The 18,827-nt window shown below is 39.9% G+C and overlaps 1 protein-coding gene across 1 annotated transcript in view; it reads left to right on the forward strand.

Moving 5' to 3' along the window:
* ADAMTS18 (ADAM metallopeptidase with thrombospondin type 1 motif 18) overlaps window positions 1–18,827 on the forward strand; it is a 152,192-nt gene that overhangs the window by 69,329 nt on the left and 64,036 nt on the right. Inside the window, exons 3-9 of the mRNA XM_061173193.1 lie at window positions 3,558–3,840; window positions 6,322–6,515; window positions 6,787–6,870; window positions 8,414–8,573; window positions 11,200–11,305; window positions 14,632–14,769; window positions 16,817–16,970. Coding sequence (XP_061029176.1) covers window positions 3,558–3,840; window positions 6,322–6,515; window positions 6,787–6,870; window positions 8,414–8,573; window positions 11,200–11,305; window positions 14,632–14,769; window positions 16,817–16,970 — 1,119 coding nt within the window. The remainder of the gene's footprint in view (window positions 1–3,557; window positions 3,841–6,321; window positions 6,516–6,786; window positions 6,871–8,413; window positions 8,574–11,199; window positions 11,306–14,631; window positions 14,770–16,816; window positions 16,971–18,827) is intronic.

Consider the following 18,827-nt stretch of genomic DNA (forward strand, 5'->3'; position numbering starts at 1 on the left):
TACGGGAAGTGGGGAGGGTAGTTTTCAACAGCGTCCTGAATCCTGTCTCTCTGGGAAGATGGTATTGAATCTAAGACAAAGCAAAGAGCGTCAGAAGGCCAAGCAAGTGAGTCTGTGGAGGAAGAAGATGGCAGGGGAAAGGAAAAGTGTGTGCGAACTCGGTTAAGAGTTTGTGGGCAAGGAATAAAGACACAGATGTAGAGAATGGACTTGAGGACACGGGGAGGGGGAAGGGTAAGCTGGGACGAAGTGAGAGAGTGGCATGGACATATATACTCTACCAAATGTACAATAGATAGCTAGTGGGAAGCAGCTGCATAGCACAGGGAGATCAGCTCAGTGCTTTGTGACCACCTAGAGGGCTGGGATAGGGAGGGTGGGAGGGAGATGCAAGAGGGAGGGGATATAGGGATATATGTATATGTATAACTGATTCACTTTGTTATACAGCAGCAACTAACACACCATTGTAAAGCAATTATACTCCAATAAAGATGTTAAGGGAAAAAAAAAAAGAGTGTGTAGGCAAGGAAAGGAATTTTCCCTTTACCCTTTTAGGTTCTTGGCTGAGACCACGCCCCCAACTGTAATAAAGGAGAGATTAACAGGAGAAAACAAATAGACGTTTAATAACAAGTATATCTCCTGTGTGCATGGGAGATGCCCCGGCGAGCTGAATAACTCCCCCAAAAGGCCCAAGCCATCCCCCGCCCCCTTAAATACCATCTCCAGCTAAAGACAATAGAAAGGTTGGGGTAGGGCGTGGCAGTTACGGGAGCCTATCAGGCAAAACCCAGTAAACAAGGGTATGGCTGTTACTCAGATTTAAGGTGGAAACTTCTCAGTTGATAAGAATTTCTAGAGTTTTAGTCAACCTCTCCTTTCTGGTAAAAGAGGGAGGCCCCCGACACATGGAGTTTTCCCTTATAAAAGTAAATGCTCTGGGGCTTCCCTGGTGGCACAGTGGTTAAGAATCCGTCTGCCAATGCGGGAGACACGGGTTCGAGCCCTGGTCCGGGAAGATCCCACATGCCGCGGAGCAACTAAGCCCGTGCACCACAACTACTGAGCCTGCGCTCTAGAGCCCGCGAGCCACAACTACTGAGCCCACGTGCCACAAATACTGAAGCCCGCGCACCTAGAGACCGTGCTCTGCAATAAGAGAAGCCACCACGATGAGAAGCCCGTGCACTGCACCCAAGAGTAGCCCCCGCTCGCCGCAACTAGAGGAAGCCCGAGCGCAGCAACGAAGACTCAGTGCAGCCAAAAGAAAAAAGAAAAAGTCAAAGACGTGTCCTATTCAGGATGGTATGAAGGAGAGGGGACAGACACAGCTGCCAGGCTCCAAAGGAAGCAGATGGTGGAGAGATTCGTGGGCCAGGAAAAGGGATTCAGATTTGAGATGAATACTAGGACGCGTGAAGTGAGTTGATTCATGTTGGCCGAGGACACTGGCCGATGTCCGGAGACCATGTTGGAGAAGATGGGGGATTTGGAAGGTTCAATAGAAAGTGTCCAAATGAAGGATGAAAGTATCTGCCAGCCTGGCACAGGGCTGGTGGGGGGGCCGGGCTGCTCTGAGATACAGCCTAAGGTATGGTGGGTGGGCAGGATTTCTGGGATCGTGAGATTTTTACTTCTTTAAATTTTTGTTGCCGGTTGATTCTCCCATCATCTGTATGACAGCAGGAATGTGAACTGCTTCATGACTTTGTGCCTCTTTGTGCCAGTGCCTAGAACAGGGCTGTGAATTAGATGCTCAGGGTGTTTGCTGAACGAAGGAAAGCATCATGCTGGTGCTACAGACCATAAGACAGTCTTTGTTTTTTTGTTTGTTTGTTTTGCTTTGGCTTGGTTTTGGGGGGGTGTTTTTGGCCACGCCATGAGGCATACAGGGTCTTAGTTCCCCGACCAGGGGTCGAACCCACGACCCCTGCAGTGGAAGCGTGACATCTTAACTACTGGACCGCCAGGGAAGTCCTCGTAAGACAGTCTTTAAGAAGGCAGCAGACTTCTGAAGTGGAAGGAGAATCAGGACCACATCACACATTCTGGGACTCCTTTTAAGAGTGAGAAACTGAATCGTTGACAGAGGGTTAAAATAAGGTCTGGGGACAGCCCCTCTGCTGCCACCCATCCACCCCACACACGCCTCTGTGTTCCCTTGGTAACCTGCCCTCACCCTGACACCCCCTTACATCCTTGAGTATTTATGTGTCTGGCTCCCCAGTAAACTGCATGCTGTGTGTGCGTATTTCCTGCACAGGTATGTGCTCGCAGTTACCTGAATGCCTGGCACCTCGCTGGCGCTCAGTGAATGTGGGTCGATTCACTCACTCATCATCGTCAGTCATCCAAACTGCTGGGATTGAGAGTGTGTAAAGGGCTTCTGCAATGGTTATTTTATCTCCCCTTGAAAGGTGGCCAGGGCAGGAAGAATTCTCCCCATTTTGCACATGAAGAAGGTGGGACCTGAAGCACTGAGTCACAAACTCTGTACTTTGGTGTAATCCTTGGAGCAGTTAAAAAAATTTGTGATACCTGAGTCACAAGAGATTCGGTTTTTGATGGTATGGGATTCTGTCTGGGAGTGAGTGACTGTGTGTGTGTGGGGGGGTGTGTGTGTGTGTGTGTGTGTATTTAGATCTGCAGGCGTTTCCTATGTTCAGCAAAGTTTAAGAATTGCTGGCCTGTGTCAGTGCTTTGCAAACCTTAACGGGCAGATAAATCACCCGGGATCTACGTAAAATGTAGATTCTGAGTCCGCAGGTCTGGGGAGAGACCTAAGAGTCTGCATTTCTAACCAGGCCCCCGGCTGAGGCTGGAGCAGAGAAGAGAGAGCACGAAGCGTGCAGGGAAAAAGGCAGGGGTGTATTGTGGCCGAAATATCAGGTACAAAGATAGACGTATTGTGCCATGAACTTGAAAGTGACGTTGTGATTGGATGGGCTCGCCCCAGTCCCCTCTTTCTTCTCAATTTAGCAGATATGTCTCTTCGTGATGGTGCAACCCATTGGATTCCCCAGACCTCTACTTGGAGATAAGTGATAATCACTCACTTTGCAATCCTTGCTACTTCTTTTATCAAGCGCTTATGAAATCAAGATGGAATGTCTTTGTTTTTACTGTCTACACTATAAGCTCTTTCAGGGCGAGGCTGTTTTTCAATTCGTCACTCTGTCCTGTGTTTACCACAGTGTCTGCCGTGTCCTAGATGTGGAGACTCCCAGGATGTCACATGGCTTAGCCCTTGAGTCCCAAACATCAAGACTGGCAGCCTAGAATAGTAATTAACAGTACTGCCCCAGTAGGTGGAGAATTCTGGGTGCCAGTACTAGCTTTCCTACTTACTATCTTAGCCTAAGTTTTCTCATCTGTAAAATGGGGTAATAACAGTTGCCACTGCTCATGGTGCAGATAAAACGACATGATACACTCCAAGCATTTAGCACAGTGCCTGCACATGGGAAGAACCCGATAAACAATTGCTGAAAACCAACACATCAAAAAAGGGATGCGTGGTATCCTTAATGTTTTCTTTGTGTTTGGCTTTTTAGTCAGGTCTCATAAGGACACGAAAAAATGAATTCCTCATCTCGCCATTACCTCAGCTCCTGGCCCAGGAACACAACTACAGCTCCCCTGCAGGCCACCATCCTCACGTGCTATACAAAAGGACTGCCGAGGAGAAGGTCCAGCGTTGCCATGGCTACCTGAGCTCCAGCGGGAACTCTGCTGGTCACCCCCCAAGTCGCACTCCCCACACATCTTGGAGTCCAGAAAGAAAACATCACCATGGAAGGTTGCAAAAGCAGCATTTTTGTGGACGACGCAAGAAATGTATGTAAGGAAACTTTTTCTTGTTCTGTTCCTCTCTGGGCCCTCGACAGGTTTTCCCAAGTGCCATTTGGGTGTGCTGACTTTGCAGGTTAAAATTGGGCTACGCTAAGCCCCCACTGAAATTAATCTTGGAGATGAACCAGAAATCATCCCTGTCAGACAAAAACTGGGTGATCATTTTTTCTAAGTTAAACTGGAAAGATTTATTTTCCTCTTTTAACATCTTTTACTTTTTAGTCGAAGGTCCCAATATTATTTTAGTTTCTGTACCCGTGAGAAAAGGACCCAGTCTTCCAAATGATGAAAGAAATCAGAGGTGAATTCCCAGGTGTGGTTGGGTGTTCCTTTTGAGGATTTGAGGGAAAGACTTCCCAGTTAACAAGAATATTGGCACCTGATTGGAGGTGGCGATGAAACATAAGGACCCTTGGACTTGGTTTGTGACCCGGGCCCAACCGTCTGCATTTTTCAGACCAGCAGTGTCCAATAGAAATATAACACCTGCCCCAAATGTAATTTTAATTTTTTTAAATGCCACATTAAAAAATGTTTAAATGGGTAAATTAATATTAATAATATATTTAACACACTATATACAAAATATCTCAACATGTCATCAATATAACCAATGAAAACAAATTAAAATGAAGTATTTTATATTCTTTTTACAAATTAAGTTTTGGAAATCTATTTATTTAACACTTCGAGAACAATTGCAAATCAGACAATAAATTCTCACCAGAAATACTTAATCTGTATCTAGATTTCATAAAATTTAAAGTTCAAGTTTAAAAGTAGACTTACATAGTCAAACTGTTCCAAATATGCTTAAGGTTTTCAATAGCTGAAACAAATATTACTTTTTAAGTGTAAACTAAAATTAATAAAAATTAAATAAAATTAAAAATTTGGTTCCTTCAGTGGCACCAGCCCCACTTCAAAGTCTCAGGAGCCATGGGCAGCACATGACTAGCTAGTTGGACAGAGCAGCGAGGTGATACCCACGGAGAAGAGGAAGTGGTACCCCTGCCATGCTGATCAGGAGCAAAATGCAAGACAGTTTCTACCGTTTTAATTGGTTTTGGGGATTTGGGTGTAACTGAAATATCCTTTTTAAAGAACATCTATTTGGCATGAATTTATAATAGTAGTGGTATTAATTAATGATAGTAATGATATTTATAGTGGCAATGATATATATTTTTTTTAATTAATTAATTTATTTATTTTTGGCTGTGTTGGGTCTTCATTGCTGTGCGAGGGCTTTCTCTAGTTGCGGCGAGCGGGGGCCACTCCTCTCACTATCGCGGCCTCTCTTGTTGCGGAGCACAGGCTCCAGACGCGCAGGCTCAGTAGTTGTGGCTCACGGGCCCAGTTGCTCCGCGGCATGTGGGATCTTCCCAGACCAAGGCTCGAACCCGTGTCCCCTGCATTGGCAGGCAGATTCTCAACCACTGCGCCACCAGGGAAACCCCCAATGATATGTATTTGATATGAGATATAAAAGCTAATCTTTAGAGCAACCTTATGGTTGGATATTACACTCTTTTCATTGATGAGGAAACTGAAACTCAGAGTCATTTATCAAAATGGCCTACTTGAGGTTTGAAATCTAACTCTCAATGATTTGATTTTTTACTTTCTCTCTGTGGAGCGTTGACTTCACTATAATGACTATACCAGTTGTTAAAGTATTAAAATATATCTATATTAATAGTACATACTGTCCTGAGCTTTTCAAATGCGTTTTCCTTCCCAGCAACCCTTGGATCTGTCAGAGTCCATTAACTAAAGGGGTCGCGCTTAATCCAGCGGGTACTTCTGGGTCTCTGCTCAGAGACTGTGGCCAATATCCATGCCTGCACCTTATCTATTACAAAGTATTTAATTTTAACTATCACTTCTGACTATGCTGTCTCCCCAGCAACTAAATTAATATCAGGTCAAAGAGCCCTTATTGACCACTTATTTTGTGCTACATTAAAGTTTGTGTTGATGAAACAAGAACATGGGCAGTGTTCTACAGGATACATATTTCTAAATTTTATTTAGAAAATAATACACAAAGTGTGATAATGAATTCAGAAGCAAAGGATAATGTCTTGTTTCTGCAGTTTCTTAGCAATAAAATAAAATGAGCATTCCCTTCCCACAATACTGATTTTTCTTGACCGGCTCTTCCAACTAGAATTGTAGCTTGTTTTCTTTGACTCTTTAGAAGAACATTTTTGAGTTACTGAATCCATTTGTCTGTCTATCCATCCATCCAACCATCCAACCAACCAACCTTCTTTTGAAAGAATCTCTCTTGACCATAAATTAGGTCCATAGCCCCGGGACAGGTACCAGTGGCATCATTTATCAGGAGGTGAGTGAAGTGTTGGTTACATGGTCTCTCTCCTCCCCTTGTTTAGATTTCTGTCTGTCTCCCCTGGATGATCTCTGCTGATAGCCCTCCAAATGCTCTTCTGTTCCTTGTAGATGCCCCTAAGCCTCCCACAGAGGATACCTATCTCAGGTTTGATGAATACGGGAGCGCAGGGCGGCCCAGAAGATCAGCTGGAAAGTCACAAAAAGGCCTAAACGTGGAAACCCTTGTGGTAGCAGATAAGAAAATGGTGGAAAAGCATGGCAAGGCCAATGTCACCACGTACATTCTCACGGTCATGAACATGGTAAGAGAGATTGTCAGGACCCCAACCCCCTGCCTCTCCAAGATAGCTAAAAATCATGGAATTCCCTCTAATGGGTTGAATAGCAGGTGTAGCCACATGATTTTATTGAAAAAAATTAAGCTTGGAGGAAATTGGCTTCATACATACATGTATTTGGTAAAATCAAAACATACATGCTTATATATATGTCTGATTGATCTCCCCTGGCAGTTTTGGAAATTTTCAAATTTTGTTTCTTTTACTTTTGTTTGATTTCAATTTGTTCCATCAGGTTTCCAGCCTCTTTAAAGATGGGACCATTGGAAGTGATATAAACATTGTTGTAGTCAGCCTCATTCTTCTGGAACAAGAACCTGTAAGTGCCAAACTTCATTTACGTCATCATTCATCCTGCCCTTCAGGATACACTTATTGAACACCTACTGTGTGCCAACCCATGTCATTGTCATCAGAAATTCAAATTTGAAAATTTCAAATTACCCTCAAGGAAAGTACAATCTAATAGGGCTGTGCATTTAAATACTAAAACATCACAAAATAATTATATATAAACATACAAAATATATATGCAATATATATTTTTCAATATACAGTGATATCCAATATGATTAAATGTGCATATGTAATATGAATACAAAAGTAAAATATAGATATTACGTTATATAAATATTACGGAAGCTTCACAAGGAAAGTGCATTTGGTAAGAGATTTAAAAGTTAGCTGGATTTTGCAAGTTGGAGATGCTGGGTAGGTACAAAGGATATTTTGAAAATATACTGAAAATAAGTCATCTGAAAATTCTGGTGGTAAGCCTACTGTCTCCCAAAACCAACCACCTTAGGTACTACAGAAACTAAACAAGGAATATTTAACTGCCCTTGACTTGCTTACAGTGAGATGCAAGACAGAACATACACTAAAGTGTTAAGTTACATGGCACCTACTGCTTTGTAGTGTTTTGATGTTAAAACTGTATTTTCTGAGGTGGGGATTACCAATCCAACTATTTTTAAGTCCCCTGAGGCTTTTCCTCTCCATCTGTAACTCCAGTAATGAATGGACAAAGCAGAGAGTCAGAGACCAGACAAAAATGATCCTAATTGCCCAGGTCTATAGCGCTACAGAGGTTAACAACGTATCAAATTATTCTTAGAATTTTGGAAGGGCAGAAAAGGTGTGTGTTGTTCGGGAGACCCTTCTGTCTAACTTACCACTCACACTTTGCCCAAGGACTCAAAGTCAGCAACATCCTAATTCACTGATAATTAAAGATTTTGCCTAAAAACCCTCAATTCGACCCAAGTCAATAGTTCTGAGAAAACATTTTGATAAAAATTATTTGAAGACTAGGTCCTTTCTTACCCTTTAGAATATTGTGGCTATTTGTTTCTTCATCCATTCAGTGAGCTTTCGTTTTATTGATTGATGGATTGTAACCTATGATGTGCCGAGCCCTTGGCTGGAAATTTTGACGTAGGGGTAAATAAGCTATGGTCAGTACCGTCCTCATGCTTTGCTGAAGAAGTCATGGAACTTTATCCCCATTAATTAATAATTATGTTCTAAAAGTAATAACAGTTCTATAAAAATGGTACCAGCGTGAGATGAACAAAGGTGTTTCTAACTGATACCAGTTTATTTGTTGTAGAAACACAGTTGGTCATAAAGCACACTACTGAAACTCTGTAGTAGCTATCAATATTGTGAGCATTTACCCAAAATATTTTTAGTTTTTTTTTTTAATACCAATATGTCCAGCCTTAGCTCAGATGTTTTCCTCTTAGCTGAGCCTTCCCCCAGAAACAAGATGCTTCTGTGTTTGCCTGTACAAATGGAATGATGCAGCATTCTCATCTCTGTGACAAATTCACACTTTAATTTGTGTGGGTTTCCCATAGGGAGGATTATTGATCAACCATCATGCAGACCAATCTCTGAATAGTTTTTGTCAGTGGCAGTCTGCCCTCATTGGAAAGAATGGCAAGAGGCATGACCACGCCATCTTACTCACGGGATTTGATATCTGTTCCTGGAAGAACGAACCATGTGATACTCTAGGTATGATACGAGCAAATGCTTCATGCACACCCATGTTAGCTAAAAACACAGTCTGGAAACTTTCTATTGGGTGGGTGGCCCTTAGGATTCTTAATAAGGAGACTTAATCTGCAAATTGTGGAGTATCTTCATTGTACCCTCTGCTGAATATTGTTCTTTTTAACTGAACTCAGTGTGGAATGGGGACGCCTTTACTTTATTCCTGTTGTGTTTTTCTTTATTAAACCTTTTGATGATCCTTCAGGCATGAGATAAATTGTCATTTAACTACACAAGTTGTAGGTTATTCCATAAGCATCTTGACTGCAGAACTAGATAGCTGGAAAGAACTTGACTGGTCTCCGTGGCATTCAACTATGATAGCACGCTTCTTTTAGAAAGTTACTTGAACTTTGAAGGACTCAGCTCTTCCATATTTGTACAAGACAGTGAATAAGAACTGTATCTTTCACATCTATGTTATATTTTCTAGTATAGTCTATTGCACACAGTAGGAATTCAACAGTTTTTCTAAATGAATTGATGCTCATCTAGATCGGGGTGGGCAAATGTTTTCTGCAAAGGGCAAGACAGTAAATATGTTAGGCTTTGCGTGTGTCATACAAGGTCTGTTGAAACTACTCACTTCAGCTGTATTGGTGAAAAAGACAATATGTAAACAAGTGAGCATGGCTGTGTTCCAATAAAACTTCCTTTACTAAAACAGGCAGTGGGAGCCATATTTTTCAGACACAACTGATAGTCCAGATTGATGGTAAAAATTTGGGGGAACTGAGAAAAATTTACATGATTTACTCCCATTTTTTCCTCAAAATATATTTTTCCTTGAAGTGCTTTATAATCCTTCATAATATATTAAAGATAAAAGTAGATTGGACTTTTATGGGCTTCCCTGGTGGCACAGTGGTTAAGAATCCACCTGCCAGTGCAAGGGACACGGGTTCGAACCCTGGTCCGGGAAGATCCCACATGCCGCGGAGCAACTAAGCCCGTGCGCCACAACTACTGAGCCTGTGCTCTAGAGCCCGCGAGCCACGACGACTGAGCCAGCGAGCCACAACTACTGAAGCCCGAGTGCCTAGAGCCCATGCTCCACAACAAGAGAAGCCCCCTCAATGAGAAGCCTGCATGCCGCAACTAGAGAAAGCCTGTGCACAGCAACGAAGACCCAACACAGCCAAAAATAAATAAATAAAATAAATTTGTTTAAAAAAAGTAGATTGGACTTTTAGATTTTTTTATTTTTTGTAGTTTTCAAATTCTCTGTAATGCCTGTATTATGTCCTATAAAATAAGTTTATTTTAATAGTTCACCATTAATCACAGTCTTCAAAACACGATGCATGACTGAGAATCAACCGTTTGGGGTATTGTTCCATAGGCTGGGTTTTTATGATGCGGGTGGTATACATTCAGTCATATTCTGAGCTTGGAATTTGCAAAGTGACATTTGATAGCCCAGTGCACTGTTGCTGTTTTGAAGAGGTAGTTTCATCAGTCAGTCAGAGACCAAAATATACGGAAAGGCTTGGAGAAACAAGTACAGTTATGTTAGGACATAACCCTAACAACTGGTCTGTAAGTCACTTATTTAAAGCAGCATGTCCTAATGCAAAGAACATGGGTGTTGACTTCGAATATGTCTGCATTTAAATCCTGAGTCTAGAATTTATGACTGTGAGATCTTGAGCAAATTAATTCACCTTTCTGAGCCTCAGTTTCTAATATATAATTATACACACGTAGATGTATACGAGGCATATAGGACAGTGTGTGGTATTTAACTGCCATTTATTTAGCGTTGATGATGATGGTGCCATCCATGATGTGTGCCTATACATTAGGTTTACCAGATGACCTCACTTACATCATGGCAGCGAGGTGGATGCAGTCAATTCACAAGCATATATTTCATACTCTTGGGTACATATCCTTGTTCTACTAGTCATGAAGGCCCACACTTGGGAAGAAAGGCATTCAACACAATAATGTAGTTCAAGATAAACTCGAGAACAGGCCGGAATGATTTTATAACTGCTCTTGGAAGGAGGTAGTTTTGGGGAACAGGAAAATTTATCACATTATAATGAATAGGAGAAAAATAAAGTTAATCTGTTAACACTCTTTAGGCCTTTTCATGTTATCTGCTTTAGAGAAAAATGAGGATGCGTCTCTTAGAAAATATACCTTGTTTTCTCTTAGAAAATACACCTTGAGCTTTGATGCTAATACTACCATTAAGTGACTATTTTACATTGGTTTAGCTATCATTTTAGCAATTGTTCTGACCCAAATAATGAGCTTAGATCAGGCATATAAATATCCTGTGACTTGCTATCCATCCTATATATAAAATGGGAATTACAATACTCATACTGCCTTCATACAGTTGTTAGGAGGGTCAGTTGATGACAGTATCTTTTAAAAGCAAGAAAGTATTAAGTCCTTCTCTTATCTATTTAGAGAGGACAGAGAGGCGAATACCTTTAGTGTTTTTCTACCAAAAAAAGAAAATACATTAATCCTTTAAACTAAAACTGTGCATAACATTTTGAGGGCATCAGAAATGATCAGGTATCTGTGAGTGTTCCTTTTGACTTTGGGTTTGAAATTGCTCTTTCAACAGGGTTTGCCCCCATCAGTGGGATGTGCAGTAAGTACCGAAGTTGTACCATCAATGAGGACACGGGACTTGGTCTGGCCTTCACCATCGCTCATGAGTCAGGGCACAAGTAAGTGACCCCTTGACACACCACTTTATATGAAAACCAGTTGGGTGATTCATTGACATTCCTCTAATGATTATTATTGATCTGGGTAGAATAAATAGGATAAATCTTGTATAAAGCTTAGAATAGTACTTGACTATGAGAAGGGCTCAATCAAAGGCCAGTCATTGTTGAGGCTTTTGTTAAAGAACATTTGATAGCTACTCAGTGTTACATTGTGTGCATAAACGGACTGCGAGTTATCTAATGGATCCTCTGGTCATTTAGGCATGTGTTTATTTTCTTCCAAGTTTTGCGGCAGTAAAGATACTTTTAGTTCATTATACTACAGAAATAATCATGGGGACATGTCAATTCCCAGAATGTAATGACATGTTAATTGTTTAAAAACTTTTGTGTATGCTGTATGTGTATGCTGGATATTCTTTTCCTCGGTGTCATTGCAAGTCCTTAATATTCTTTTAATTTAATTCTTCTGTGAGAATAGGGTTAGAAAGGAGGAATAAGAAACCTAAGAGTAATGAGATGAATGTATTTTATGAAGCATATAACCTGGTACATATACAGTTCTACAGAGAATTTTCAAACATTATTTAAGCAGTAGCATCTATATTGGAATAAGCATACTGCTTTGCAAAATGACTGTTTCAGAGGGTGTATGAGTTTAGGAGTGTATGTATGTGTGTCTTGTATTCAGCATTTATATTGAATGCTCGTTTTCAGAGCATCAGTTAATTTCTGACTTAAAAATAAAAGCAAACGCGATCTATTTCCCAACTATAATTTATATTTTGGTATTTTGGTATTAGTGTGTCTTGTGAGCTATTTATTATCTTCAGAAAATTTGAATCTTGACCATTACTGTTATCCAACAGTCACCCAGCATTTTATATCTATGCACAACTGCTTTCATAGCAAGATATGAATGAACCAATTTTATTGGAACAGTGGTGCAAAAATGCCCATTAGGCACAAGGTCCCTTTGATAAGTGCGGGAAATAAAATATCTAAATTTGTTTCACCAGCATGAGGGCCACATGAACCAGTCTCTCACTTTTAAAAAAGTATTGGCCTTTAGGGACTTCCCTGGTGGCACAATGGTTGGGAATCCACCTTCCAATGCAGGGGACACGGGTTCGATCCCTCGTCCGGGAAGATCCCACATGCCGCGGAGCAACTAAGCCTGTGCGTCACAACTACTGAGCTTGCACTCTAGAGTCCGCGAGCCACAACTACTGAACCCACGTGCCACAACTACTGAAACCCACGCACCTAGAGCCCGTGCTCCACAACAAGAGAAGCTACCGCAATGAGAAGCCCGCACACCACAACAAAGAGTAGCCCCCACTCGCCACAACTAGAGAAAGCCTGCTCACAGTAATGAAGACCCAATGCAGTCAAAAATAAATAAATTAAAAAAAAAAAGTATTGGCCTTTAAAAAATGTAATCATCATGAGTTAAAGTTACCAAAATCAAAATCCAACACGTTAGTAAGGAAAACCAAAGACATTCTCCAGGTGGGGTGAGGAGAGTCAGAGGTAGGAGGAAGAACAGATATAATGGAAAGTACATACTCAAATTCTAAATAACATGGCCTAACAGAGTTAAATTTTGAAACAGACAATTCATGAGATTTTGACAAGACTTTTGACATGTGCTAAAGAAAACACATGTTATCTTCTAAAAGGGTGTTAAATCAAAGTAAATTAGAAAATTAAGAAATTTCAAGTTCAAAATTCAATTGAAACTTGGTTTTCTTATGTCCGTAAAACCACAGTGAAATGCCGATTTAATGACCTTCTCCTCTTAGAGTAATGGCTTTGATCTCTCCCCACCTAATCCCCATTTCTGTGATTCTTACTCTTTCCTGTGGTGCTTTACATTGTAAATTTCCTTCTGCTTTTGACTTGCACAAATATATTTAGAAAGAGTGTCTCCCAAACAAACCCCCTTAGTTTCCTGGTTAGGTACAATGATGAACTGAATTGGGCAAAGTGGAGGATGGGAAAATGCTTTCCCCGAGTGTGTATTGAGGTTAATTAATACCTATGTGTGAATCCGTCACCTCTAAAGCCCTGGGGTACTCATTGATAGGACCACAGTATACCGCCATCCTGCCATTCCTTGCCTGATAAATTGGGAGGAATGGTGGGAAAATAGCTAGTTTGCAGACATGGGTCACAATAGGATCATATCTATGGTTATAATACAGTTGTTTATTTGGAATAGGCTACCTTCGAAGGATGGCTATATTGATAAATTATTATATCAGAGTAGCATGCTTATTTCCACAGAAATCCTACCTGCCTCTTAAAAATATGTTCTTAAGAGGCACATTTTACTCCTCTAAATAACTAGGCTAAGAACAATCTAAATCAATGATAAATTGGTATCCCTCCATTCTCTACCTCCAGAGAAAAGTCAGAAAAAGCTTTTTTGGGTACTGAATTTTTTGGAGATGACCAAAGAAGCTTATTTCCCCATCCCCTTCCAGTTTAATATGGCCTGAAGTAAGCTCTGTCTTTGTGGTGTGTGTATTCTATGTGCATATAAACTTTAATGTCACATTTATGCTACCAGTTAGGAGATTTGGGAGTCATTGAGTCATTGAGGTGTAATGTATATGATTTCTAGGTAAACCACCTAAAATTATTTTTACTCTGTTATTGCTAGAACCTTCTTTGGTGAAATAAGCCAAATTAAATTCTTCTCAAAAAATGCATTCAAAAGAAGTCCATCATGTGCCTTCAGTAGATGGATTCAACCATTAATTTTCAAAGATGTTTATGACTGTAGGTAGGGGAATTTAATTATATAAAGAGTCTGTGATTTCAGCAATAAAGTGATCATCATTAGAAGTTTATATGTCACACTATCCTTATGCATAAAGAGTCAATAAACAAATATAATCAGCTTCTGTCTGTACTTACCTCCTACTCATTCTGAAATTTTTTACCACAGTTCCATATGGGTGGCAAGAAAAACATTTTTGCTGTTTGGAATAAAAGAATTGGACTGTCTCATCATTTTAGTTTAACTTGGAAATCTTGACCAAAATTTTCTTGCCCTTAAAATCTGTAGCACGTCTACCATTCTTTGATTTTTGTGGCCAAGATATAATATAAAAAAGCCCTTAACATTCTTTAGAATTTTCTACATGAATTTTACAACACTAGATAGTACCTCGTTTTGTCTTTCCCTTTTCTTACAATTTCAGTGACTCTGTCCCTCACTTGGGTTCCCTGCTTCTCAATACATCTTTTTCTTCCTCTGCTTATAGTTTGGGAAATGGGTTCCCAGAAGGCTTTCTGTCTTCTTTCTGTTTTAGTTTCGGCATGGTTCACGATGGGGAAGGCAACCCCTGCAGGAAGGCGGAAGGCAACATCATGTCCCCCACGTTGACCGGAAACAACGGGGTGTTCTCATGGTCCTCGTGCAGCCGGCAGTATCTGAAGAAATTCCTCAGGTAAGACAGGCCAGAGCCAGGGGCGTTACCAGGTTTGGAGTAGTGACCGTGAACGGTGCTCAACAGACATGAAAACAAATACTTGGTGGCTTGATGATGATGATATTGTCATGATTATCGTTGAAGAAATACAGTGAAGGTCTAATATTGTGCTAAATGCTCCTCATATATTGCCCCATTCAATCCTCACATCGATCCTATTATTATCCTCATTCTAGAGTTGAGGAAGTTGAGTCTTAGGGAGGTTAATTGTGCTTAAGGGTCTATAGCTGGTAAGTTGTCAACATAAGACTCATCACACTTAGGTCTGTTATGACTCCATGGTCTGTGGTTAGAACTCTCTCTCCTCTATGATGTCCAGAGGTCGCTGGATATATTGCCTTTTTACTGTAACTAATTATTTTAATCTAATCAATCAACTCGGTCGTAAGAGTATTAAAAGTGCTAAAATGGTGTGCTTGTGTTACAGTGAATGGAGCCTTGTGTTGACTGGCTATTTTGTTTGAAATGGCCACGAGCTAGCTCAGTGTCCAAGAGACATCCAAAAGGCATGATGATAGCCATGTAAAATCCCTTCAGTAACTCAAAACTCCTAGATTTCATTAGTAAAATGGGAGTTAGGAAGGTAGCACTATTTGATTCATAGTAAATGATGAACACAGACTTGAAACTCTTTGACATTTCCTTTGATTTTCTTAAATATTATATATATTTGACCATTTTACAACACTAGAGTTGTGGTTAAACATACGTGTATTGTATCATTTTATATGTATGTAGATACAGCTTGTTAATCTATGTGGGCTCGCAGGAACACTCAGGTTCTTATCGCATCTTCCTTTGACCAGATATTAGGGAAACTAACCAAGTTTCTTTGAAAATTATTATTCCCCTGATACTTATTTTTTTGAACCTGTGCCAGTGCCTGTTATTTGCAGATGTTTACAGAATTAGCCATACACACAGGCAAGGCTGATTCAATGGAAGGGTGTCTAACCAAATGATGCCCCAAAGGATAGTAAAAAATTGACAAGCCTCTCGCTCTGTGACTTTCTCACATAGAAGATTTTCTAATTCATTTTAAATTTATGATCCGGGGCCTGAAGTTTTCTCTTCTATCTCATGTGAGAATGGAATCAATAAATATTATAAATCAAGGTCAATTTAGTATAGATTGAACTTCCATCATTTTTATGATATAGTTAAATGCTTTTTTGTGTATAATAATAATAACAGCAACAGAAGCTAACTTTGAATGCTTCCTATGCTGTGGTCATCATGTTACATTGTCTCGCTTGATGTGTTAACAACTCTTACGGAAGTCAAATTATGTCAGTAATGAGATGTATAAGAGTTGATCTTGATTGCATGGTTGACTAGGACCCCCATCTGTCTGACTCCAAAATCACACATAACCACCATACTATTTTACCTCTCAGTGACATCCTAGTTTAATTATTTAAGTAAGTGGAGATAAGGTGCTTTCTATGAAAATCCATCCCATTAAGACTGATTTTTTTTTTCTCAACACATCCTTTCTCCTGATTCCCTGATTTGTTTCAAAATCTTTTTCGTTTTTTGCTCGTAAAGATTATTTGAGGTAAAATACATCTTTGACCACTGCCCCATTGTCTGTAAAAAAACACAACATGACTTTCAACTCTATGAAGACAAGTAACTGTCTCTAACTTGTTTATTTTGTAACTTTAATACTCACCACAGAGTAGGCACTCAGACAAATTTGTTGCATATTGTTGAATGAGACTATTGGGGAAAGTTTTCAAATATACTGACTTCTCCCATCTCCTAGTAGGTCAAGCCTTACAAGTTGGATGGCTTTAACTTCCAGTACCATGTACAATCTTTGCAGTTGTGTAAATTTCATCTTCTTAGATGGGACAGGACTCACTCTTTTCACTTTAAGCATGTACCTATTTCTTTGCCATGTTACATTTTTCTTCACATGAATGCATTCAGAGGTATGTTGTTTTGTGTGGCCAGATCACAGATAGACATGGTAACTAATAAGGATGTGTTATCACTGCAGTACACCTCAGGCTGGGTGTCTGGTGGATGAGCCCAAGCAAACAGGACAGTATAAATATCCGGACCAACTACCAGGACAGATTTATGATGCTGACACACAGTGCAAGTGGCAATTTGGAGCAAAAGCCAAGTTATGCAGCCTTGGCTTTGTGAAGGTATGTTTGCTTGTGATTTCAAACTTACATTAAGATTCTATCGTGTGTCTGTGTATCTACCAGAAGAATAAACATTTGGTTTGCTAAGGCCAAGGGTTAGAGTCTGGGTTATCTCTAAAATGTCATCTGTTTGGCGTGATAATTAAGTGGCAATTTTACTGTCAGTGAATTATCCAGGCTTATCCCCTATAGACCATGCCTGGTTTAAATACCATCTGACTGTGTCCTTGGAAGAAAATTCCTCCTCTGTAGACAAAGATTTTATCACAAGTAGTAAATCTAGATACAATAGCTTTTACCTACTGCTCGTAACTGTTTTTGTTATCATTGTTTCATATTCCCTTTTAATGTAATTCATATAAGATCATCACCACCTCAGAAGACATACATATGCCTTTTACAGTAATATGAACACGATCATTGGCAGCTAGCTTTTTTTTGTATGTGTCTTGAGTAATCTTAACACTTTTTTTGTATGTATGTTGAATAATCTTTTGTTTTTTGAGTATCAAGGTATATCTTGAGTAATCTTAACAAAATTTTTGTGTCATCTTTCATTCAAGAAAGACTTACATGTTTTGTAAATAAGTTGATTTGTATAATTTCTTTTAGATTCCGCATATAAGCGATATGATATGATAATTGTCTTTCTCTGTCTGATTTACTTCTCTTAGTATGATAGTCTCCAGGTCCATTCGTGTTGCCACAAATGGCATTATTTCATTCTTTATTATGGCTGAGTAATATTCCATTGTGTATATATACCACATCTTCTTTATCCATTCATCTTTGCTCTACACCTGAAAGTAACACAACATTGTTAATCAACTATACTCCAATATAAAATTAAAATTTAAAAAAAAAAGAAAGACTTACCTTTCTGTGAAAAAGATATATGGGAAAACGCAAAAGTCCAGGACGTAGAAATGGGAGAAGCATGATTCCAACTGGTTGACAACTACGTCACTGACCATCTCAACATCCCTAAAAAGTAGAATCATTTTTAAGTTGGTTAATTCCTAGTATCCAAAGAGAAACGTGGAAATTCTAGGTATCTGGATACATGGAAATTTTGGAGATTTATAGCTCCTCTTCCCCTCTCTATTCCTATTCCTTCTCCTCCTCCTTTCTTCTCCCTCTTCCTTTTTCTCCACCACCATCACCACTACTGTTACCACCATCATCAGCAACACTACCGCCGTCGCTTTCACCGTCACTAATGTCCTCCGTCACCACCATCCACCATCACCCTCCAGCAATTGCTAAGTGAGGCTCTGCTCCACATAAGGCATTCCACTTAGAGACTTATTTTACTTTTCCTCAATCTTCACAACAACCTTTTGAAGTGAGAATTATCACCCACTTTTTAAGTGGAGCTCAGAGAATGTATTCCATTTGCCCAGAGCCACAAAAAAAAGCTTCCTTGGTGGAAGCTAAACAAATCGCATCACCCACATTGATGTTAAGCTTCCTCCTCTTCATTAGTTAACACCAGTGTTTCCTAAACTTCAGCATTAACATTCAGTCCTTAACAATTACCTTTATTAGTTGTGCCATATCTCTGTATTATTTTTCACTTGTTGCTTTTCTCTGAATCAACTCACTTTAAAAAAATAAAAGTCCAGTCCTAAGAAATAATAACCACCAAATCGCCGGTTTGATATGGGACTGCATATTTTTCTAGTGCAATTTAAATGCGTAACCATTAGAAAAGTGTATGCATACACCGTCCACATTTTTTGGTGTATCCTCCATGGTATGTGGATCTTAATTTGGCAAACGCTAGCGAGCTGGAGAAGGCTGAACACGGGACAGATTTGGGGGGACAGCTGGGGAATTTTGTTTTGGACATGTTAA

This window comes from Eubalaena glacialis, chromosome 18, assembly GCF_028564815.1.
Source record: "Eubalaena glacialis isolate mEubGla1 chromosome 18, mEubGla1.1.hap2.+ XY, whole genome shotgun sequence".
In the NCBI taxonomy this organism is placed as follows: domain Eukaryota; kingdom Metazoa; phylum Chordata; class Mammalia; order Artiodactyla; family Balaenidae; genus Eubalaena; species Eubalaena glacialis.